The sequence below is a fragment of the Macaca mulatta genome, chromosome 16, assembly GCF_049350105.2.
Source record: "Macaca mulatta isolate MMU2019108-1 chromosome 16, T2T-MMU8v2.0, whole genome shotgun sequence".
In the NCBI taxonomy this organism is placed as follows: Eukaryota; Metazoa; Chordata; class Mammalia; order Primates; family Cercopithecidae; genus Macaca; species Macaca mulatta.
In genome coordinates, this window is record NC_133421.1 from 6,041,009 (window position 1) to 6,059,772 (window position 18,764).

At 56.1% G+C, this 18,764-nt stretch overlaps 1 protein-coding gene across 8 annotated transcripts in view; it reads left to right on the forward strand.

Moving 5' to 3' along the window:
* Positions 1-18,764, forward strand: part of SPNS2 (SPNS lysolipid transporter 2, sphingosine-1-phosphate) — a 41,648-nt gene that overhangs the window by 19,599 nt on the left and 3,285 nt on the right. For all 8 annotated transcript variants that reach the window (XR_013405954.1, XR_003723591.2, XR_003723590.2 and 5 more), the window contains 7 exons: positions 7,464-7,600; positions 13,624-13,775; positions 14,045-14,111; positions 15,765-15,907; positions 16,201-16,353; positions 16,459-16,648; positions 16,993-17,058. Coding sequence is in view for 4 of the 8 variants with exons in the window: in XM_028835906.2 (XP_028691739.2) it covers positions 7,464-7,600; positions 13,624-13,775; positions 14,045-14,111; positions 15,765-15,907; positions 16,201-16,353; positions 16,459-16,648; positions 16,993-17,058 (908 nt within the window). In the remaining 4 variants the exon portion in view is untranslated. The remainder of the gene's footprint in view (positions 1-7,463; positions 7,601-13,623; positions 13,776-14,044; positions 14,112-15,764; positions 15,908-16,200; positions 16,354-16,458; positions 16,649-16,992; positions 17,059-18,764) is intronic.

Below are 18,764 nucleotides of genomic sequence, written 5' to 3' on the forward strand. Positions count from 1 at the left end.
GACTAAACCTAGTTGAAAAGAAAAGTGTGGCCGGGCGTGGTGGCTCACGCCTGTAATCCCAGCACTTTGGGAGGCCGAGACGGGTGGATCACGAGGTCAGGAGATCGAGACCATCCTGGCGAACACGGTGAAACCCCATCTCTACTAAAAAATACAAAAAACTAGCCGGGCGAGGTGGCGGGCGCCTGTAGTCCCAGCTACTCAGGAGGCTGAGGCAGGAGAATGGCGTGAACCCGGGAGGCGGAGCTTGCAGTGAGCTGAGATCCGGCCACTGCACTCCAGCCTGGGGGACAGAGTGAGACTCCGTCTCAAAAAAAAAAAAAAAAAAAGAAGAAAAGAAAAGTGAATTGGAAGCTAGAGCTGAGGAAATCGGCGTCAATGCAACACAGCGAAGGGCGAGGGAGGACGAAGGTTGTTTGTGGCACTGCCTGACTGGAGTGGCTTGTGGCCCATTGGCCGTGGGTTGGTGTATGGGGAGAACAGAAGGAGAAGAGGCTGGACGGTGGGCAGGCTCTGACTATCAAAGGCTTGAAGGCCAAGATAAGGCATGCAGATTTTGTCTTGGGGCAGTAGGGAGCCAGAGAAGGTTTTGGAGCAGGGCAGTCCAGGTAAGATGTGTGTCTCAGGCTGGGCGCGGTGGCTCACGCCTGTCATCCCAGCACTTTGGGAGGCCGAGGCAGGCGGATCACAAGGCTGGGAGATCAAGACTGTTCTGGCTAACACGGTGAAACCCCATCTCTGCTAAAAATACAAAAAATTAGCCGGTTGTGGTGGTGGGTGCCTGTAATCCCAGCTACTTGGGAGGCTGAGGCAGGAGAATTGCTTGAACCTGGGAGGCGGAGGTTGCAGCGAGCTGAGATCGCACCACTGCACTCCAGTCTGGGTGACAGAGCGAGACTCCATCTCAAACCAAAACAAAACAAAAAGATGTGTGTCTCAGGATATTCATTCTGGGACCAAGTGTGGGAGGGGGCAGCAGAGGAAGCTGAAGGCTACTCAGGGCTGGGGTTTGTGGGCTCACGAGGAAGTGCCAGGATGGGGATGGGGGAACGGAGGGAGAGTGGGGACAGAGGAAGAGCCAGCTCAGACTGAAACCAGACAGTGCCTCTGCTGTTGGGGGTGAGTCTCCTTCTGGCCGTTCTCCCCTCCCCTCTTTAACCAGCCCAGTGGCTCCTGCTTCAGCAGACTTGGGTTCTGAAGGCACAGCTGGGCAGCCCCTGTGGCTGTTCCGCAGGGCCCTTCTGTTTAAAGGGTGGCCCCAAAACCTCATTCACCCTGAGGCCTGAGAGGCCAACACAGGTCTTACATCCTGAGCAGGGGATCACGGAGCAGGTGGTTCCCGTCCTTCCACCGGGAAGTCTGAGTGTGGTGAGCTTTCAGGCGCTGACAGGGCCATCTGTCCTGAACATTCTCCGTCAGCTTGGCCAGCCTAGGCCGTCCCTTGGATGGCAGAGCCTGGCCCCTGCCCCACCCATGCCTGCCTGAGCACCCTCCCTGCCCACAGGATGTGGAGGATGGCGAGTCTTCTCCAAATAACAGATCAGCCATGTAAAAATAGCCGTGGTTCAGCCCAGGCTGAGGCAAGGCCCGAATGCAGGCTCCAAGGCCGCAGAGTGGGGGCTCAGGGCTCCCCCAAGCCCAGACTTGCCCTCTCCTGCTCCAAAGCTGCCTTCTGGGGTCATACAGGCCATGTGTGCCATGGGGATGGCTCCCCTGATCACGGATGGGGGTCCTGGGGCTGCCCACCAGGACACCGAGTCCCCGTGGGGGTTCTGAGCTCTGGGCTGCCATGAGAGGTGGACAGCACGCGTCCACCCTTCTGGCTTTCTGACGGCCTCCTGCCAGCCCGGCGAGGAGGAGGGGGCGAGGCCCTGGCCCAAGACCCCGAGGCAGGCGGGTTGCTCTAACTCCTCCCTCCCTGCTGTCGCGGCCCTGCCCGCTCAGCCCTGGCTCCCTGCCCTGCCTCTCCATTGTCCCAGACCTGTGGGCTCAGCACACGTGAGCCGAGTGAGGGCTTCCCCACACCCTCCACAGGATGTCCCCGCGGGAGCTGCTGGGAAAGCCGCCCCTACCAAAACCAGGGGTGGGGCTGCCAGTCTGCCCAGAAAGCTCTCCTCAAACAAACAAAGACCACGGGATTGCGGGGTGGTGGGCAGGGGAAGCTTCTAGCTTGGAGGCCCAGCCCAGGCTGGTCTTTATTCTCAGCAGAGTTGCCTGCTGGCCTCTGTGTCCCCATCGGACACGGTTCACATGGGCAAGGCTTCGCCTATCCCGTCCCTTCTGCCAGGAACATTCTCTCAGCCCCCTCCCTGTCCCTACCCTGATTGCATTCAGGCCCCTTCATAGCCTGTGACCTCCAGAGGGCCAGGAGGGGATCTTCCCTCCTGTCTATCCTGAGCAGAGGGAGGGCGGCAGTGACGGATCTCACGTCCCTCCTGGCCCTGGACTGCCGTGTCCCAAGGGAAGGCACTGAGGGGCAGGCAGGTCCAGACTGTGCCTTCCTAATTTGGTCTGTCATCTCGGGCAACTTCTTCCACCTCTTGGGGCCTCAGTGACCCCAGCTGTAAGATGGGGGTGGACGTGGGGAGGATCAGGTGAGCTAAGGGCACGAAGGTGCTTGGGCAGGTTCATCAGACTGGGGCCGCTGGGTGGGGATGGGACGTGCCAGCGTCTGCCAGGAGTCCACCTGCAGTCCTGGGGGCTTCTGCCCATCTGAGTGAGCAGCCAGAAACCAAGGAAGGGTTGAAAGAGCTAGGAGGGGCCTGTGCTTCCTGTTCCACTGCGGGCAAGAGGGGAGAATGGAGCATGATGGCCGGGCTCTGGCGAAGGTCTGGGTCACGTCCCTCCAGCCCTTCTTCACCTCCCTGGGTAGGGGGCTTTTTCAAGGGTCCCACCATGGCGTTGGGGGGCGGGGTAGAGAGAGTGCGCTGTGGTTCTCTGTCACCTTCTAAACACCAAATCCTGTCCTGGTCTTGAGCCCAGTCCTCCCTCCACAGCCTGGTCTCTCGCTACTTCCTCTTCAGCATCCTCAGGCCATGGCCTGACCTGTCTCCTTGCTGTCCTCAACAGGCCCTGAACTTTCCCTGACCTTGGGAACATCAGCTGGGACCTTCCCCCTTCCCAGCATGGCAGTCTGTGGAGTGATTTAGAGCAAGGACTCTGGAGTCTGCCAAATTGGGGTTTAAATTCTGGCTCAGCCGCACACTGGCTGTGTGACATCACTTCTTTTGGCCTCTATTGTCTCCTCTGTAAAATGAAGAGAACAGAATCCAATGAGATCATCTGTGCATATGTCAAGTCTGTATCCTGGGCCTTGCCTATAATAAGTGCTCCATGATACTAACTGCAGTTATTATGAACACTAAGCATCAGATGCCTCATGAGCCATTATATAATATTGCTCGTAAGATCTGAAGTTTATATTTCAGTGTGTATTACTGATGTTAAGTATTATCGTAACAGTAAACTTCTATGCATGCTTCAGTGCCCAGCTTTGACGCCACCACCTCCAGGAAGCCTCTCTTCATTATCCTGGCAGGATCTGGAGCTCTTTGGTGGTTCCCCAGCATAGGTTGTCCTTTAAACAGAGCGACCTATGAACAGGATCTGCCGCTGACCAGACAGGGGGCAACTTCTCTTCTGATGCTTTCTGTCGGCTCCCCACCTAGCACAGACAAGCACAGAGAAAACAGTTCCTCCTCCTCCTCACATGTGTCAGTCCTGATGCAATTGGAAATCTCCCTCCTGCCACGTTCTGATCTGATCTCGGGCAGGCCCTTGGAGGCAGGCCCAGCAGGAAAAATTCCTTTTCTAGATGTGAGGAAATAATTTCTGCCTTGACTAATTTAAACAAGGGCCCAGTGTTGACCAAGGCCAGCCCGCTCTGGGCAGGGTGTGGCATTAAGCACCTTGCACGTGCTATCCAGCACCCAGACCCACCCTGGAGAGCGGCTATTTTTATCTTCATTTTACAGACGAGGATGTTGGCGCTGGCTCGGGCCGGCTCGTGAGAGTCAATTGTTAACATTTCAGGAATGGTGTGTGAGCTGGTCGTAAAATACAACCATTGTTAAAAACTAAATGATATCAGCTTACAATTAAATAATCAGAAACAAAGGTAATAACTACTCAAAAGTCCTCACTTCCTAATTGTTTGGCTGTGTTTAGGCGTTATCTGTGTTCCTATGGTGAGTGGCGTCTATTCTATTTGTGTGGTAGAAACACTGGACAATGGCATGTTTCTGCACATCCCTTTCCAACGCCCATCAGTGACATGATGTGGGCAGCCTGAACTCAGCCAGGGCGGAGCGTTTACACCACAGAAATGAGCAAACACAGCCGGGCGCGGTGGCTCACGCCTGTCATCCCAGCACTTTGGGAGGCTGAGGCAGGAGGATCACCTGAGGTCAGGGTGTTTGAGACCAGCCTGGCCAACATGGCAAAATCCCATCTCTACTAAAAATACAAAAATTAGCTGGGCGTGGTGGCGGGCACCTATATCCCAGCTACTCAGGAAGCTGAAGCAAAAGAATCGCTTGAACCCGGGAGGAGGAGGTTGCAGTGAGCCGAGATGGCGCCACGGCACTCCAGCCGGGCGACAAGAGCAGAACTCCATCTCAAAAAAAAAAAAAGCAAACATGCTACATCAGGGCTCCTCTTGCCCCTTTTTCAGAGCCAGTTAAACATTTATCAGCACACCACTGAAGGTGAGACACAGAAAGGCTGTGGCCTGACTGAGGTCACTGGCCGGGAGGGAGCAGAGGTGAATTTGAGCCCAGGGTGTGTGTCTCATGCCCGGATTTGTGTACCCGCATGCTGATTCTACCCAAGGCCTCTGGAATTAACAGGTCTGCTTGTACACCCACCACCCATGCACACTCGCTGACCTGTTCTTGCTCGCGTAAGAGAGGGGTAGTCACTCCTCCAGCCAGGTTCAGGGGAGCTCTGCCCAGCTCTCTCACCTCTCCTTCACCTCTCTCTTTTCCTCCTCCCTCCCTCCCTCTTTCTCTTCTCTCAGGTCCCATCTCGCCAGGGTCTCAGGCCCATGGAGGAGCAGCCGGGGCTACACACACGTTCAGCCTGGCGGTCAGAGGCCAACTGGCTGCCATGTCTGCCGCTCCCAGCCTTTGTCTGGCCATCTGCCCATCAGCTATGGGACTGCTCTAGGGGGAGGAATGGGGGGCCACCTCGCTGTGTGACCTAGGGTCTACCCTGCCTTGCTCTGGGCCTCTTCATCCCACCTGGGGCCTCCCAGGCCCCTCCCATCACTGGCAGTGGCCTCCCTGTGGAGTCTTCCAAACCTCTTGTTCTGGAAGAACAAAGCCAGGTCACGGCCTTTGCTCAGCATCCCCTCATGTTTTCCTTTCTCACCCATGGACGTCACAGTCATCACAGTGGGCTCCGGGGCCCCACCCCAGCCTCCTTCCTGTTCCTCCGACATGCTAAGTAAACTGCTGCCCCAGGGCATACGCACTTGCTGTTCTTGCCCCAATAATTGCATGACTTGTTTCCTTACCTCCTCCAGGTCCTGGCTGAAATATCCCCTTCTCTGACTGCTCTATTTAAAATTGTGGTGGCCGTGTGCAGTGGCTCATGCCTGTAATCCCAGCACTTTGGGAGGCCAAGGCAGGTAGATCATCTGAGGTCAGGAGTTCGAGACCAGGCTGGCCAACATGGAGAAACCCTGTCTCTACTAAAAATACAAAAATTAGCTGGGCATGGTGGCAGGCACCTGTAATCCCAGCTGCTCAAGAGGCTGAGGCAGGAGAATTGCTTGAACCTGGGAGGCAGAGGTTACAGTGAGCGGAGATCGCGCCACTGCACTCCAGCAGCCTGGGCAGCAGAGCAAGACGCAGTCTCACAAACAAAACACCAGCTAAGCTACCTATATCAATCAATTTCTCAGCCGGGCGCAGTGGCTCACGCCTGTAGTCCCAGCACTTTGGGAGGCCGAGGCAGGCAGATCACCTGAGGTCAGGAGTTGGAGACCAGCCTGGCCAACATGGTGAAACCCCGTCTCTACTAAAAATACAGAAATTAGCAGAGCACAGTGGCATATGACTGTAATCCCAGCTACTCGTGAGGCTGAGGTGGAAGAATCACTTGAATCCAGGAGGCGGAGGTTGCAGTGAGCCGAGATTGTGCCATTGCACTCCAGCCTGGGTGATAGAGTGAGACTCTTGTTTCAAAAAATGTAAAATTGTGGCATCCACTTGCTCTCACACACACCCTTCCACGCTCCTGTGTCAGCCCCTCCCACCGTCTGGCAGGCCGTGTTATCGATTTGTTTATTTCTTTAATGTCTGCTTCTCCTCACTCCAGTGAAAGCTCCATGGGGTCTCTCTTGTTCATTGATGTATCCTGAACACCTAAAACGGTTCCTGGTGCCTTGTAGGTACAAAAAAATTGTTGTTGTTGAATGACAGGATGGAAGGATGGACGGATGGATGACTGTTTTCAGCCATTAGGAAAGGCCCTGCAGTGCGCTGGGAGCGAGGGCAGCTGTGTGGTCTGGCAGGTGTGAAATCGGGAGTTCCAGGCCCAGTTCTGCCCTGATTTGCTGTGTGACCTTTCGTCGATCCCTTCCCCTCTCTGACCTCTGTTCTCAAGTAGAATAAGAAGTGCAGTGTGGTAACGTATAAGGAACACAGGCTCTGGAGTCAGGCAACTGGGGTCAGATCCCCACTGGAACATATTGCCTGGGGGGTCTTGGGCAAGTCGCTCTTCCTCTGAGTGTGTCTCCACATCTGTGGGGTGGGAGGGGGCTGGAAAGGTACGTGATACATGAGATACAAAGATACATGAGATATAGCTGGGCACAGTGGCTCACACCTGTAATCCCAGCACTTTGGGAGGCTGAAGTGGGTGGATCACTTGAGCCCAGGAGTTGGAGACCAGCCTGGCCAACATGGCAAAACCCCATCTGTAGTAAAATACAAAGATCCGCCAAGCGTGGTGGCCCATGCCTGTAATGCCAGCTACTCAGGAGGCTGAGGTATAAGAATCTCTTGAACCCAGGAGATGGAGGTTGCAGTGAGCCAAGATGATGCTACTGCACTCCAGCCTGGGTGACACAGCAAGACCCTGTCTCAAAACAATAAAAATTTTTAAAAATTTTAAAAAGTGAGATACGACATGGTAAGTCCCTAGCATAGTGTCTGGCGTGTAGAAAACATTCAATAAATAGATCTTTGCTCTTTTAAAAAGTACCCAAAGGGCTCACCCAAACCTGGACAAACCGGACGAACTGGACATACATGGGAGAGGATGGCGTCATGGATGTGCCTGACCTCGCAAGGCCTTTCCCACCTTCCTGAGGTGCAGCTCGGGCTGAGGCTGCCTCTCTGGGCTGCTTCCTTGGTCCCTCTGCTGCACAGACGCTTGGCCTCGAGCTGGCGTGAAATGGGCCGGGAGGCTGGGGTGCAGGGACCTGGGCTGGCCCTCAAGCTCTCCTCTCCCTGCAGTGTTCATCTGTAGCTTCATGGTGGCTGCCCCCATCTTCGGCTACCTGGGCGACCGCTTCAACAGGAAGGTGATTCTCAGCTGTGGCATTTTCTTCTGGTCGGCCGTCACCTTCTCCAGCTCCTTCATTCCCCAGCAGGTGAGGCCCGCCCAGGCTTCTCCCCCGACCGGTGTCCTGCTCCCTCCGGCGAGTGGCCAGTCTTACTGGCTGGTGTTAATCCAGCCCGGGGCTTCCAGCTCCTCTGCTTGAACCCCACTGTCTTCCCGGTGCAGAAGGATGAGGTGGCCTTCGGGTACTTTTGTAAACCAGTCCTCTAGCTGGGGCCTTCCCCACACTGGCCTCTGACCTGAGAGCCTTCCAGCCCATGTGGCCTCCTGACTCCTCCTGAGTGGCCCTCTGATTTGGGATGGATGCAAAGAACAAGTCTGGCCTGGGAGTGAGGGCCTTGCGTCCTAGTCCTGGCTCTGCCATTACCTGGCTTTGTGACCCTGGGGGAGTCACTACCCCTCTCTGGTTCTTGCTCAGTTTGCACTTGGTCTGATGACCAGCTAACTTCTTGGGTCGACATCCCAGAGAAGCAAACATCAATTCAACACAAACAAGAGTCTTCTCATTTAGCTCCCACAGGCCTGGGCTTGAATATCCCAACTTTGTTGCCTACTTAGCTTTGTGACCTGGAAGAACGTACTCTTAATGTCTCTGAGCCTCAGTTTCCTCATCTTTAAAATGGGGATAATACTTCCCAACTTGAAGGTTTCCCATGAGAAGCAGCTGAGCTGTGAAGGTCCAGACCCTGGAACAGGTTGAGTGCCCGGCGAGTCATTGTTTCTGTTCCTCCTTCCAGAGATGAGACCGTTGCCTTGTTAGGTAGTGAGTTTCCCATCTCGAGGCATATTCAAGCAGACAGTGGCAATCACATGATGACTGCTGTAGAGAAAGATGAAGGAAGAAGGGGAGAGCATGATCTGTCTCCAAGGAGCTTTCAGGATAGCTCTGTCCTTGGGAGCACCCAGGCTTCGGGGTAGGAAGATTTGACAGGAGCACCTGTGCTCAGAGCCTTCAAGAGGTGCAGAAAAAGTGCTAAGAGTCCTCACTAAAGAGACAGCAGTCTCTTGAAATCCATGGGGTCAGAGAAGCCTTCCTGGAGGAGGTGGCATTTGCGCTGGGCAGGCGGGACTGTGAGATTAGACCTTTTGGTGAAGGTAGCATGGGCAGAGGGAGTCAACACACAGATGCAGAAATGGTGGAGTATGTTGAAAGGCTGAGGATTGGGCCAGGTGTGATGGCTCGTGCCTGTAATCCCAGCACTTGGGGAGGCCGAAGCAGGTGGATCCCCTGAGGTCAGGAGTTCGAGACCAGCCTGGCCAACGTGGAAAAACCCCATCTCTATTAAAAATACAAAAATTAGCCAGGCATGGTGGTGCATGCCTATAATCCCAGCTACTTGGGAGGCTGAGGCAGGAGAATCGCTTGAACCCGGAAAGTGGAGGTTGCAGTGAGCAGAGATCGTGCCACTGTACTCCAGCCTGGGTGACAAGAGCAAAACTCCATCTCAAAAAAAAAAAAGATTGAGGATTGCATTCTCACTGGAAAGAAAGCAGGGACTGGGTCATGGAGAACCTTGAATGCCAGGCTAGAGGGCCTGGGCTTCCTTCTGTGGCAGTGCTGAGCTCTGGAAAAGTCTGAAGAACAGTGGCGGGGTCAGATTTGGGTTGATGGTAGGGACTCTGGAGGGAGGGCAGAGAGAATCAGCAGGTTTGCCAAGGACATCCTTGCTTCATGGGCAGCTTCACAGAGGAGGGTCAGGTCAGGTAAAGCTCCAGGCCCAGGATGGCAAGCAGAGCCTGGAGGCCACAGTCAAAAGGAAGGACTGGACCAGAGGCCTCTAAGGCCCCTCAGGGCCTCATCTTGCCCCTGGCCAGGCCCCTGGTCACCAACCTCTGAGGCTGCTCCTGGGACTGACCAGTAAGTCTAGGACCACCATGCCAGGTCTGGGTCCATCTCCGGGTGTGTGGAAGGGGAGGGAAGATAAGCAAAGGCAGAGGGAGAAACAGGTCACCTCCATTGAAGCCATAAATTCATTGCAGTCACAATTTGCATCCCATGGGGGTTTCTGGTAGACCTTGGCAATGTGATTCTGAAGTTAATTTGGCAGAGAAAATGCCCAGGAATAGCCAAGAACATTGTGAAAAAAATAACAGTGAAAGGGGATTTGCCTCTCAGTTATCAAAATACAGCGATTCTAACTAAAACAGCAGAGGGATGGACTAAGATCAATGAGCCAGAGTCCTCATTTCTACGGGGATTTAGTATAGGATGAAAGTTGCATCTCAAATGAGTGGTTTGGGAAGAACTGTGTATCCAACTGGATTGAAAGAAAAGTTTGGCCTGTGTTTCAAACCGTCCTGCAGAATAAAGTCCCAAAAGGGGAAAGTAAAGCAAAAAGCATGCTCTTAAAATCTAGAACATAAGCTGGGTGCGGTGGCTCACGCCTGTAATCCCAGCACTTTGGGAGGCTGAGACGGGCGGATCACGAGGTCAGGAGATCAAGACCATCCTGGCTAACACGGTGAAATCCCGTCTCTACTAAAAATACAAAAAAAAAAAAAAAAAAAAAAAGCCGGGCGTGGTGGCAGGTGCCTATAATCCCAGCTACTCTGGAGGCTGAGGCAGGAGAATGGTGTGAACCCGGGAGGCAGAGCTTGCAGTGAGCCGAGATCATGCCACTGCACTCCAGCCTGGGTGACAGAGCGAGACTCTGTCTCAAAAAAAAAAAAAATCTATAACTATGAATCAACAAGAAAAAGACAAATAACTCAGTAGAAAAATGGGCAAGAGATAGCTACAGTTTCAGGAGAAAATACCCAAATGGCCAATACATGTCGGAAGAGACGGTGCTCAGCTTCTCTAGTCATCAGGGAAATGCAAATTAGAACAACAATGAGATCCCATTTCACACCCGTCAGATTGGCAACAATTAAAAAGGCTGACAGTACCAAGTGTGATCAAAGCTGTGGGGACTCCAGCCCTGCTGGTGGGAGTGTAAATTGGTAGAACCTCTTTGGAGAGCGAAATGGCAGGATATTGTAAAACTCTGTGTATCTCCCATGGCCCAGCCTTCTGCTTGGGGTATACACTCAAAAGAGAAACTCTTGTTTCTCTCTTGTAGATACATGCATGTAAGAAGAACAGTAATACCAAAAAAAAAAAAAAGAAAGAAAAAAAGCAATCTAAACAACCATCACTGGTGCGCACAGTTTAATGGTATATATTACTCTTTCCAAGACAGAGTTTTGCTCTTGTTGTCCAGGCTGGAGTGCAGTGGCACAATCTCGGCTCACTGCAACCTCCACCTCCCAGGTTCAAGTGATTCTCCTGCCTCAGCCTTCCAAGTAGCTGGGATTACAGGCGCCCGCCACCACACCCAGCTAATTTTTGTATTTTTAATAGAGATGGGGTTTCACCATGTTGACCAGGCTAGTCTCGAACTCCTGACCTCAGGTGATCCTACCACTTCAGCCTCCTAAAGTGCTGGAATTATAGGCGTGAGCCACCGTGCCCGGCCCTGTGAGACTCAATAGGAAAAGAATGAACTAGATCTTAATTAACTAGCATAAATGGGTTTCAAAAAAATAAGAATGAGGGCCGGGCGCGGTGGCTCAAGCCTGTAATCCCAGCACTTTGGGAGGCCGAGGCGGGCGGATCACGAGGTCAGGAGATCGAGACCATCCTGGCTAACACGGTGAAACCCCGTCTCTACTAAAAAGTAGAAAAAAACTAGCCGGGCGAGGTAGCCAGGTGCCTGTAGTCCCAGCTACTCGGGAGGCTGAGGCAGGAGAATGGCGTGAACCCGGGAGGCGGAGCTTGCAGTGAGCTGAGATCCGGCCACTGCACTCCAGCCTGGGCGACAGAGCGAGACTCCGTCTCAAAAAATAAATAAATAAATAAGAATGAGGGGGCAAAAGCAAGTTACAGGATAAGATACATGGAGGGTTTCCTTTCATGTTCATTTTATTTTTAAATGTTGTTTGTTTTGAGACTGAGTTTCGCTCTTTCGCCCAGGATGGAGTGCAGTGGCACAATCTTGGCTCACTGCAACCTCTGCCACCTTCTCCCCCACCACCAGGTTCAAGCGATTCTCCTGCCTCAGCCTCCTGTGTAGCTGCGATTATAGGTGCCCGCCACCACGCCTGGCTAATTTTTGTATTTTTAGTAGAGATGGGGTTTCGCCATGTTGACCAGGCTGGTCTCGAATTCCTGACCTCAGGTGATCCACTCGCCTTGATTTCCCAAAGTGCTGGGATTACAGGTGTGAGCCCACCACACCCAGCCTTAAATGTGTTTTTGAAACTGGGTCTCGCTCTGTCACCTAGGCTGATATGCAGTGGTGTGATAATAACTCACTGCAGGCTTGACTTCCTGGGCTCAATTGATCCTCCTGTCTCAGTCTCCTAAGTAGCTAGGATGCACCATGATGTCCTGCTGACATACATATAAATATATATATATACATATTTTGAAATGGAGTCTTGCTCTGTCACCCAGGCTGGAGTGCAATGGTGCAATCTTGGCTCACTGCAACCTCCGCCTCCTGGGTTCAAGCAACTCTCTGCCTCAGCCTCCCCAGTAGCTGGGATCACAGGCGCCCGCCACCATGCCCGGCTAACTTTTGTATTTTTAGTAGAGAAGGGACTTCAATGTCTTGGCCAGGCTGGTCTTGAACTCCTGGCCTTGTGATCCACCTGCCTTGGCCTCCCAAAGTGCTGGGATTACAGGTGTAAGCCACCATGCCTGGCCTGATTTTTATCTTATTTTCAAATTTTTTGTAGAGATAAGATCTTGCTATGTTACCCAGGCTGGTCTCGAACTCCTGGCCTCAAGCAGTCCTCCTGCCTCAGCTTCCTAAAGTGCTGGGATTATAGGCATGAGCCCCCATGCCCAGCCTCATGTTTGTTCTTTAAAAGCACACAGAGGGCCGGATGTGGTGGCTCACGCCTGTAATCCCAGCACTTTGGGAGACAGAGGCAGGCAGATCAAGAGCAGCCTGGCCAACATGGCGAAACCCCATCTCTACAAAAATTCAAAAATTAGCTGGGTGTGGTGCTGGGTGCCTATAATCCCATCTCCTCAGGAGGCTGAGGCAGGAGAATCACTTGAACCCGGGGCGCAGAAGTTGCAGTAAGTGAGATCGCGCCACTGCACTCCAGCCTGAGCAACAGAGCAAGACTCCGTCTCAAAAAAAAAAAAAAGAAAAGAAAAAGAAGAAATTAATGCAAAAGAGACAAATGACCCAACAGAAAAACAGGCCAAGGCTGTAGGCAGGCGATTGCCAGGAAGAGAAACAGAGGCGAGGAGCTAAGGGCAAATAGGGAGATGGGGAGAGGGAGGAGGAGGAGAGACAAGCATGAAGGGGTCAGAGATGGGCCAACGCAGGCAGCACCTGCAGGCACAGCAGCCAGGAGCGAGGTGAGCAGATGGAGGGAAGTCAGGGAGACCCGGGGGAGGGCTGGACGTGGGCGATGCTGGCCAGATGGGTGGCCAGGGTGGGGCTGGGGAAAGATGACCAGGCTGGGTTCTCAGGCCCCGGGCAGCTGGGGCATGGAGGGAGCAGGTCCACATCAAAGGGGTCATGCTACCAGCAGCTGGCAGGGCCCCACCCTTCCCCGCTCAGCCAGGCTTTGCCCTTTGATGTATATGGCGGGGGGGTTCTGGGTCCCCTGGGCTACCCTGCCCACTCCCCACTCCACACTGGGCCCTCCGTGCTGCCAGGGCTGGCCCAGCCACCCGGCTTGGGGGAGGGACAGAGTGGAGGGTGGTGGCTTGAGGCTCCCGATGTGGAGTCAGAACCAGGGAGGAGGTCTCCCAGTTGGTGGAGTAGTGGAGACATAGGCTTGTGTCCCCAGTGCCTATGAGGACAGAGGGGCCTGCCTGGGCCATACCACTCTCAAGCTGGGATAGTCCTGGCCCCGTCACAGAGGGGCAAACTGAGGCCCGGAGTGGCCCGGGGAGGTGGTCTTTACGGAGGTGCAGCCCACCAGCACCCTCACCCTTCTCTCTCCTGGCTCCTGGGCCCTGCAGGGGGAGGGAGCAAAGTGGGAACAAGGGATGAGAGGCAGACAATGGGTAGCTGGTCCCCCAGTATCCTCCACCCCTCCCCACAGTACTTCTGGCTGTTGGTCCTGTCCCGGGGGCTGGTGGGCATCGGTGAGGCCAGCTACTCCACCATCGCCCCCACTATCATTGGCGACCTCTTCACCAAGAACACGCGTACGCTCATGCTGTCCGTCTTCTACTTCGCCATCCCACTGGGCAGGTGAGAGCCGGAGATGCCAGGGGCTGGGTGAGGATCTGGGCAAGGTTCCCTTGGACTTTTGAGTGCTCCCACTCCCTGGGGTTCTGGCCCAGGTGGGCGCCCTCAGAGAACTAAACATGTAGGTGATCAGCCTTTGAGAAATGCCTGGACCTGCTCCCTGGCCAGCTGGCTGGGTGGGGAGGGTGGGCAGCCTGCCCTGCAGACCAGCAGGCACTCCCTGTCCCCAGCCCGTGTCTCTGCTCAGCCTGACGTGTCTCTCTTCTCTGCAGTGGCCTGGGCTACATCACTGGCTCCAGCGTGAAGCAGGCAGCCGGAGACTGGCACTGGGCATTGCGGGTAAGGCCTACGTCCCTTCCCACGAGGACACTCTTCAGTCCAGATCTCGCCCCACGGTTGCCCAGAGATGTATCCCAGGCTAGGACACAGACCTCCAGGATTCCTCCCCCAGCTGCCTGGACTCTGAAATCCCTGCCCTTCCAGATGAGTCCAGATTGAGGTGTCAGAGCCAGACACAGCCCTGCCGCCCTCAGGGCCCCCAGGCTGAGGGTTGGAATCTCCCGCCCGGGAGTCCCAGGTTGAGAGAATCAAGGATTCTCCCACCACGTCAGGAAATTCCAGGTCCGTGGCGGAGCTTCCTGCTTCCAGCCCTGGCACTGTGCTAGGGTAAGGCTGGGACAAGACCTCTGTGTGGGGGCCCCAGGGTCTGGAGCCACTTCCTGTCTCGCTGGGTTTGGGGCAAGTTACCAAGGCCCCAGGACAGTGCAATCGGAGGAAACAGAGATCCCCAGTCTCTCGGAGGAGCGGAAGCTCAAGACAAAGTGTTTTTTCCTAAAAGCAGGAAGGAAGTGGCCTCCGTGGAATTTCTTAGTGTGGGGGGGGGGGACAGGTGGGGGGGCGAGAGGGAGGCCGCAGGCAGAGGAACTCCCCAGCCCAGGGGCTCCCAGTCCCGGGGGCATGCGGGAAATTGTTCTGTGGGGCTGGTGAGATGGAATCCAGGCTGCCAGGATGTCTCCCTCCCATCCGGAGAGAAGCCTGGGGCCTTGGAAGTTCTGTTCTGGAAAATGGGCTGGACACAGGGAAGATCCAAAAGAGCTCATGAGCCTCTGTGGGGCCTGCATGGGCCCCCCACCAAATGCCAGCCCACCTGATCTGTCAGTCCAACACTTCATACCCGGACAGCACCTTCCCAGGGCCCCGCGACTGAGGAACCTACATGGGGAACCTTCTCCAGGAATTATCTCCTCCCTGAAAGTCATCATCCCATCTGGCTACTTATCTTCCATTCATCTGTCCATCCATCCGTCTGTCCATCCGTCCGTCCCTCCCTCCCTCTCTCTCTGTCCATCTCTCCATCCACCTCTTCAGCCCTCTCTTCTCCATCCATCCACCGCTCCACTCACCCACCCCTCCTCCTTCCTTCAGTCTGCCCGGCTTCCCTGTATCCTCCCCATTCTGGTCCTGCCCCTGGTCTGGACAGTCCTTCTCAAGCTTCCAGTCTCTTGACTGACCTCAGCCCCAGCTTTTCTTTTTTTTTTTTTTTTTTTTGAGACAGAGTCTCGCTCTGTCGCCCAGGCTGGAGTGCAGTGGCCAGATCTCAGCTCACTGCAAGCTCCTTCTCCCGGGTTCCCGCCATTCTCCTGCCTCAGCCTCCCGGGTAGCTGGGACTACAGGCGCCGCCACCTCACCTGGCTAGTTTTTTGTCTTTTTTGGTAGAGACGGGGTTTCACCGTGTTAGCCAGGCTGGTCTTGATCTCCTGACCTCGTGATCCGCCCGTCTCGGCCTCCCAAAGTGCTGGGATTACAGGCTTGAGCCACCGCACCCGGCCTGCCCCAGCTTTTCTCAGCAGCCCAGTTAGGAAGACTGGGCAGATACCAGCTCAGAGGAGACCCCTAGGGCCTAGAGAAGGCACGGCTTGCCCGAGTCCCTCCTCCTGCAGCAGGGACGAGCCTCACTGGGCCCTGGTGTCCTAACTTCCTGCTCCCTGGCAGGTGTCCCCTGTCCTGGGCATGATCACAGGAACACTCATCCTCATCCTGGTCCCGGCCACTAAAAGGGGCCATGCTGACCAGCTCGGGGACCAGCTCAAGACCCGGACCTCATGGCTCCGAGATATGAAGGCCCTGATTCGAAAGTGAGTACCTGGGAAGGGGTCTGGTGGGAAGAGGGAAGGGTGCTGAGATGAGAGGGCCTCTCCCTGCAGGGCAGCCCCCCAGCACCCTCAGCCAGACACCCCACCACCTCTGCTGCCTCAGTGCTAGGGGGGACATTTTGGCCCCTAGAATCAATTATTCCTGCAGCCTGAACCCTCATCCCTGGAGCCTGTAAGATGAGGCATTCGGGGCCTCCTGTTCCCCAGTGCAGGGGGTGCCTATGGGGGCTGAAGGAGGTCCCTGAGCTCAGTGTCACTGCCTGGCCTCTCCCCAGCCGCAGCTACGTCTTCTCCTCCCTGGCCACGTCGGCTGTCTCCTTCGCCACAGGGGCCCTGGGCATGTGGATCCCGCTCTACCTGCACCGCGCCCAAGTTGTGCAGAAGACAGCGGAGACGTGCAACAGCCCGCCCTGTGGAGCCAAGGACAGGTGGGGCCCGCGGGGTGGGCCCAGGGCTGGCAAGGGACCTCGGACAGGAGAGCTCCTCAGCCTTAGCCCTCTCAACTCATGCCCCACCGTCCTCTGTCCCCACAGTCTCATCTTTGGGGCCATCACCTGCTTTACGGGCTTTCTGGGTGTGGTCACGGGTGCAGGAGCCACGCGCTGGTGCCGCCTGAAGACCCAGCGGGCCGACCCACTGGTGTGCGCCGTGGGCATGCTGGGCTCTGCCATCTTCATCTGCCTGATCTTCGTGGCTGCCAAGAGCAGCATCGTAGGGGCCTATGTGAGTGCAGTCGGGGGGCAAGGGTGCAGGGAAGCTGGACCTGGGCCACGGGAGGGTCTGGAATAGGACATTTGGTCTTATTTGCTGGACGTTCCCTTCCCTCAGGGAGGCTGCTGATCTCTGGCTGCCCCTGCTCATCCTCAGCCTGGCCACGGCCTGTCCAGGGCCTCTGGTGTCTCAGGGCCGCAGGGATGGCTTGGTGTCTGGTTAGCCCATGAATGGATGTGGGCCTGGGAGGGGTGAGGATTCGTGGGCTCCCTTCCAGCAGCCAGTGTGTAGGGAGCAGGCTGCAGCTGCTGTGGATGGAGGCACCCCTGATGGTGGCTTTGCATTCTCCTGGGCAGATCTGTATCTTCGTCGGGGAGACGCTGCTGTTTTCTAACTGGGCCATCACTGCAGACATCCTCATGGTGAGCCAGGCAGGCCGAGGTCACCTTGTGCTGCAGACCCAGACCTCTTGACCTCACAGGGGTGGCTGGGGAGGGCCGGTGAGGGGGTGGGAGAGCTGGAAGTGGGTGGTGGGGAAGGCAGGCCTGCCAGGAATATGAACCCAGAGGCAGGGAGGGGATCAGAGTTTGGGGTCAGCCTCCAGACAGGGCAGGAAAACAGGGTTGGGCAGGCAGAGCGAGATGTGGGGACCGAGTGGGAGAGGGTGGCTCGAGGCTCAGGTTAGTGTCTGGGAGGCTGGCAGTGCCAGGCTGGCACTGAGGTGGTGCTGCCTGCCAGCACTCCTCCCAACCCGCCCCCCCCCCAACCCGCCCCCCCCACCGGGTCTGAGCATCCATGGGCTCTGCCCCCTGCTCAGCCTGGCTCCCAGGCGTGCCTGCCCGAGTGCCTGCGGCTGGGGCCGGGCGGACAGAGGCTGTCTTCACAGGGCCAACAATGGGCTGTAGACCAGCCAGCCAGGGACAAAGGGCTGTCTGAGCAGCCAGCAGGGGCTAGGGATTTGTGGCCATCTGGGGGTGGCAGGAGTGTGACACTTGGTCCCGTGGCCAGGGGAGAGTATCTGGGAGGTGTCAGGGCAGGCTCTGGGGCAGAGAGAGGGAGGACTCAGGGGTGGACTCTCAGGGTGCTCGGGGTTGGGCACCCCAGCATGGCATAGCCCCGGAGATGAGTCTGCCAGGGACCATGGCTCCTGCACTTCGGGAAGCCTGCCTCACCCCACCCCAAGCCTCCCAGCATCTCCGCTACCCCCGGGGTGTCACTGTGTCCTCCTGAGTCCATGGGCTGGGGTGGTGGCAGGGGTGTGCCAGGGTCACTGCACAGGCCCAGCGTGAAGGGAGGAGTGAGTCTGTGGATCAGGTGCTCTTGGTGCTGGGCACGACCCCTCCCCTGCGTCCACCCCCAGGGAGCCCCTGACAACTGCCGGCAGGGTCAGGGTCCCAGGGAAATCGTGTCCCAGTTTATTAAGTGTCACAGTTTATTCCTGCTGGAAATGGGGTCACTCGTCTCATCAGGCTCAGGCCTTTTTCTACCCGCCCCCACCTCCCGTAACGGGATGCCCCGTGGGTGCTGGCTGCTTGCACACAATGCCCACTAAGGCTGGCGCTCCGAGGCGGCAAGGCAGCCGGAGTTTGGGGCACAGGGGCTGCCTGGGCACCACAGAGCTGGCTGTGCCTATCCCACCTCCACCCCAGCCCCTCCTGACTCTGGCCTGCCCAGCTTTGAAGCAAAGCTCCTGTGGGTCTGGGGCCCAGCAGGGCCTGGCATTCAGTGCTGAGGGTGCCCATGGGTGAGGGGCCAGCTCCCGTCCCAAGCCAGTCGAGGCCTCACTTGGTCTTCAGGGAGGGGAAGGAACCAAGATGGGTCTTTAGCTTGTTGGGAGGTGAGGACAAATGGCCACGGCTGGGGTTAGGGTTCTCTCGGGAACATGTGCCTCTCTGGATCTCAGTGTCCCCATGACCCAGGGCCAAGGGCAGAAGCCAAGGCACCCTGGTCTCAGGAATGGAGCAGGAGCCACCCCAGGAAGGTGGCAGCGTGGCCGTTCCTGATGTCTTGGGTACTCCAAGACTTGGAGGCCTCCAGGCTAATGGCCTCTAGTGACTGGCACCCGCGCAACCCCCAAAGTATCCTCCCTTGACTGCATGTAGCTGGGAGGGAGGTGAAGATTTTCATT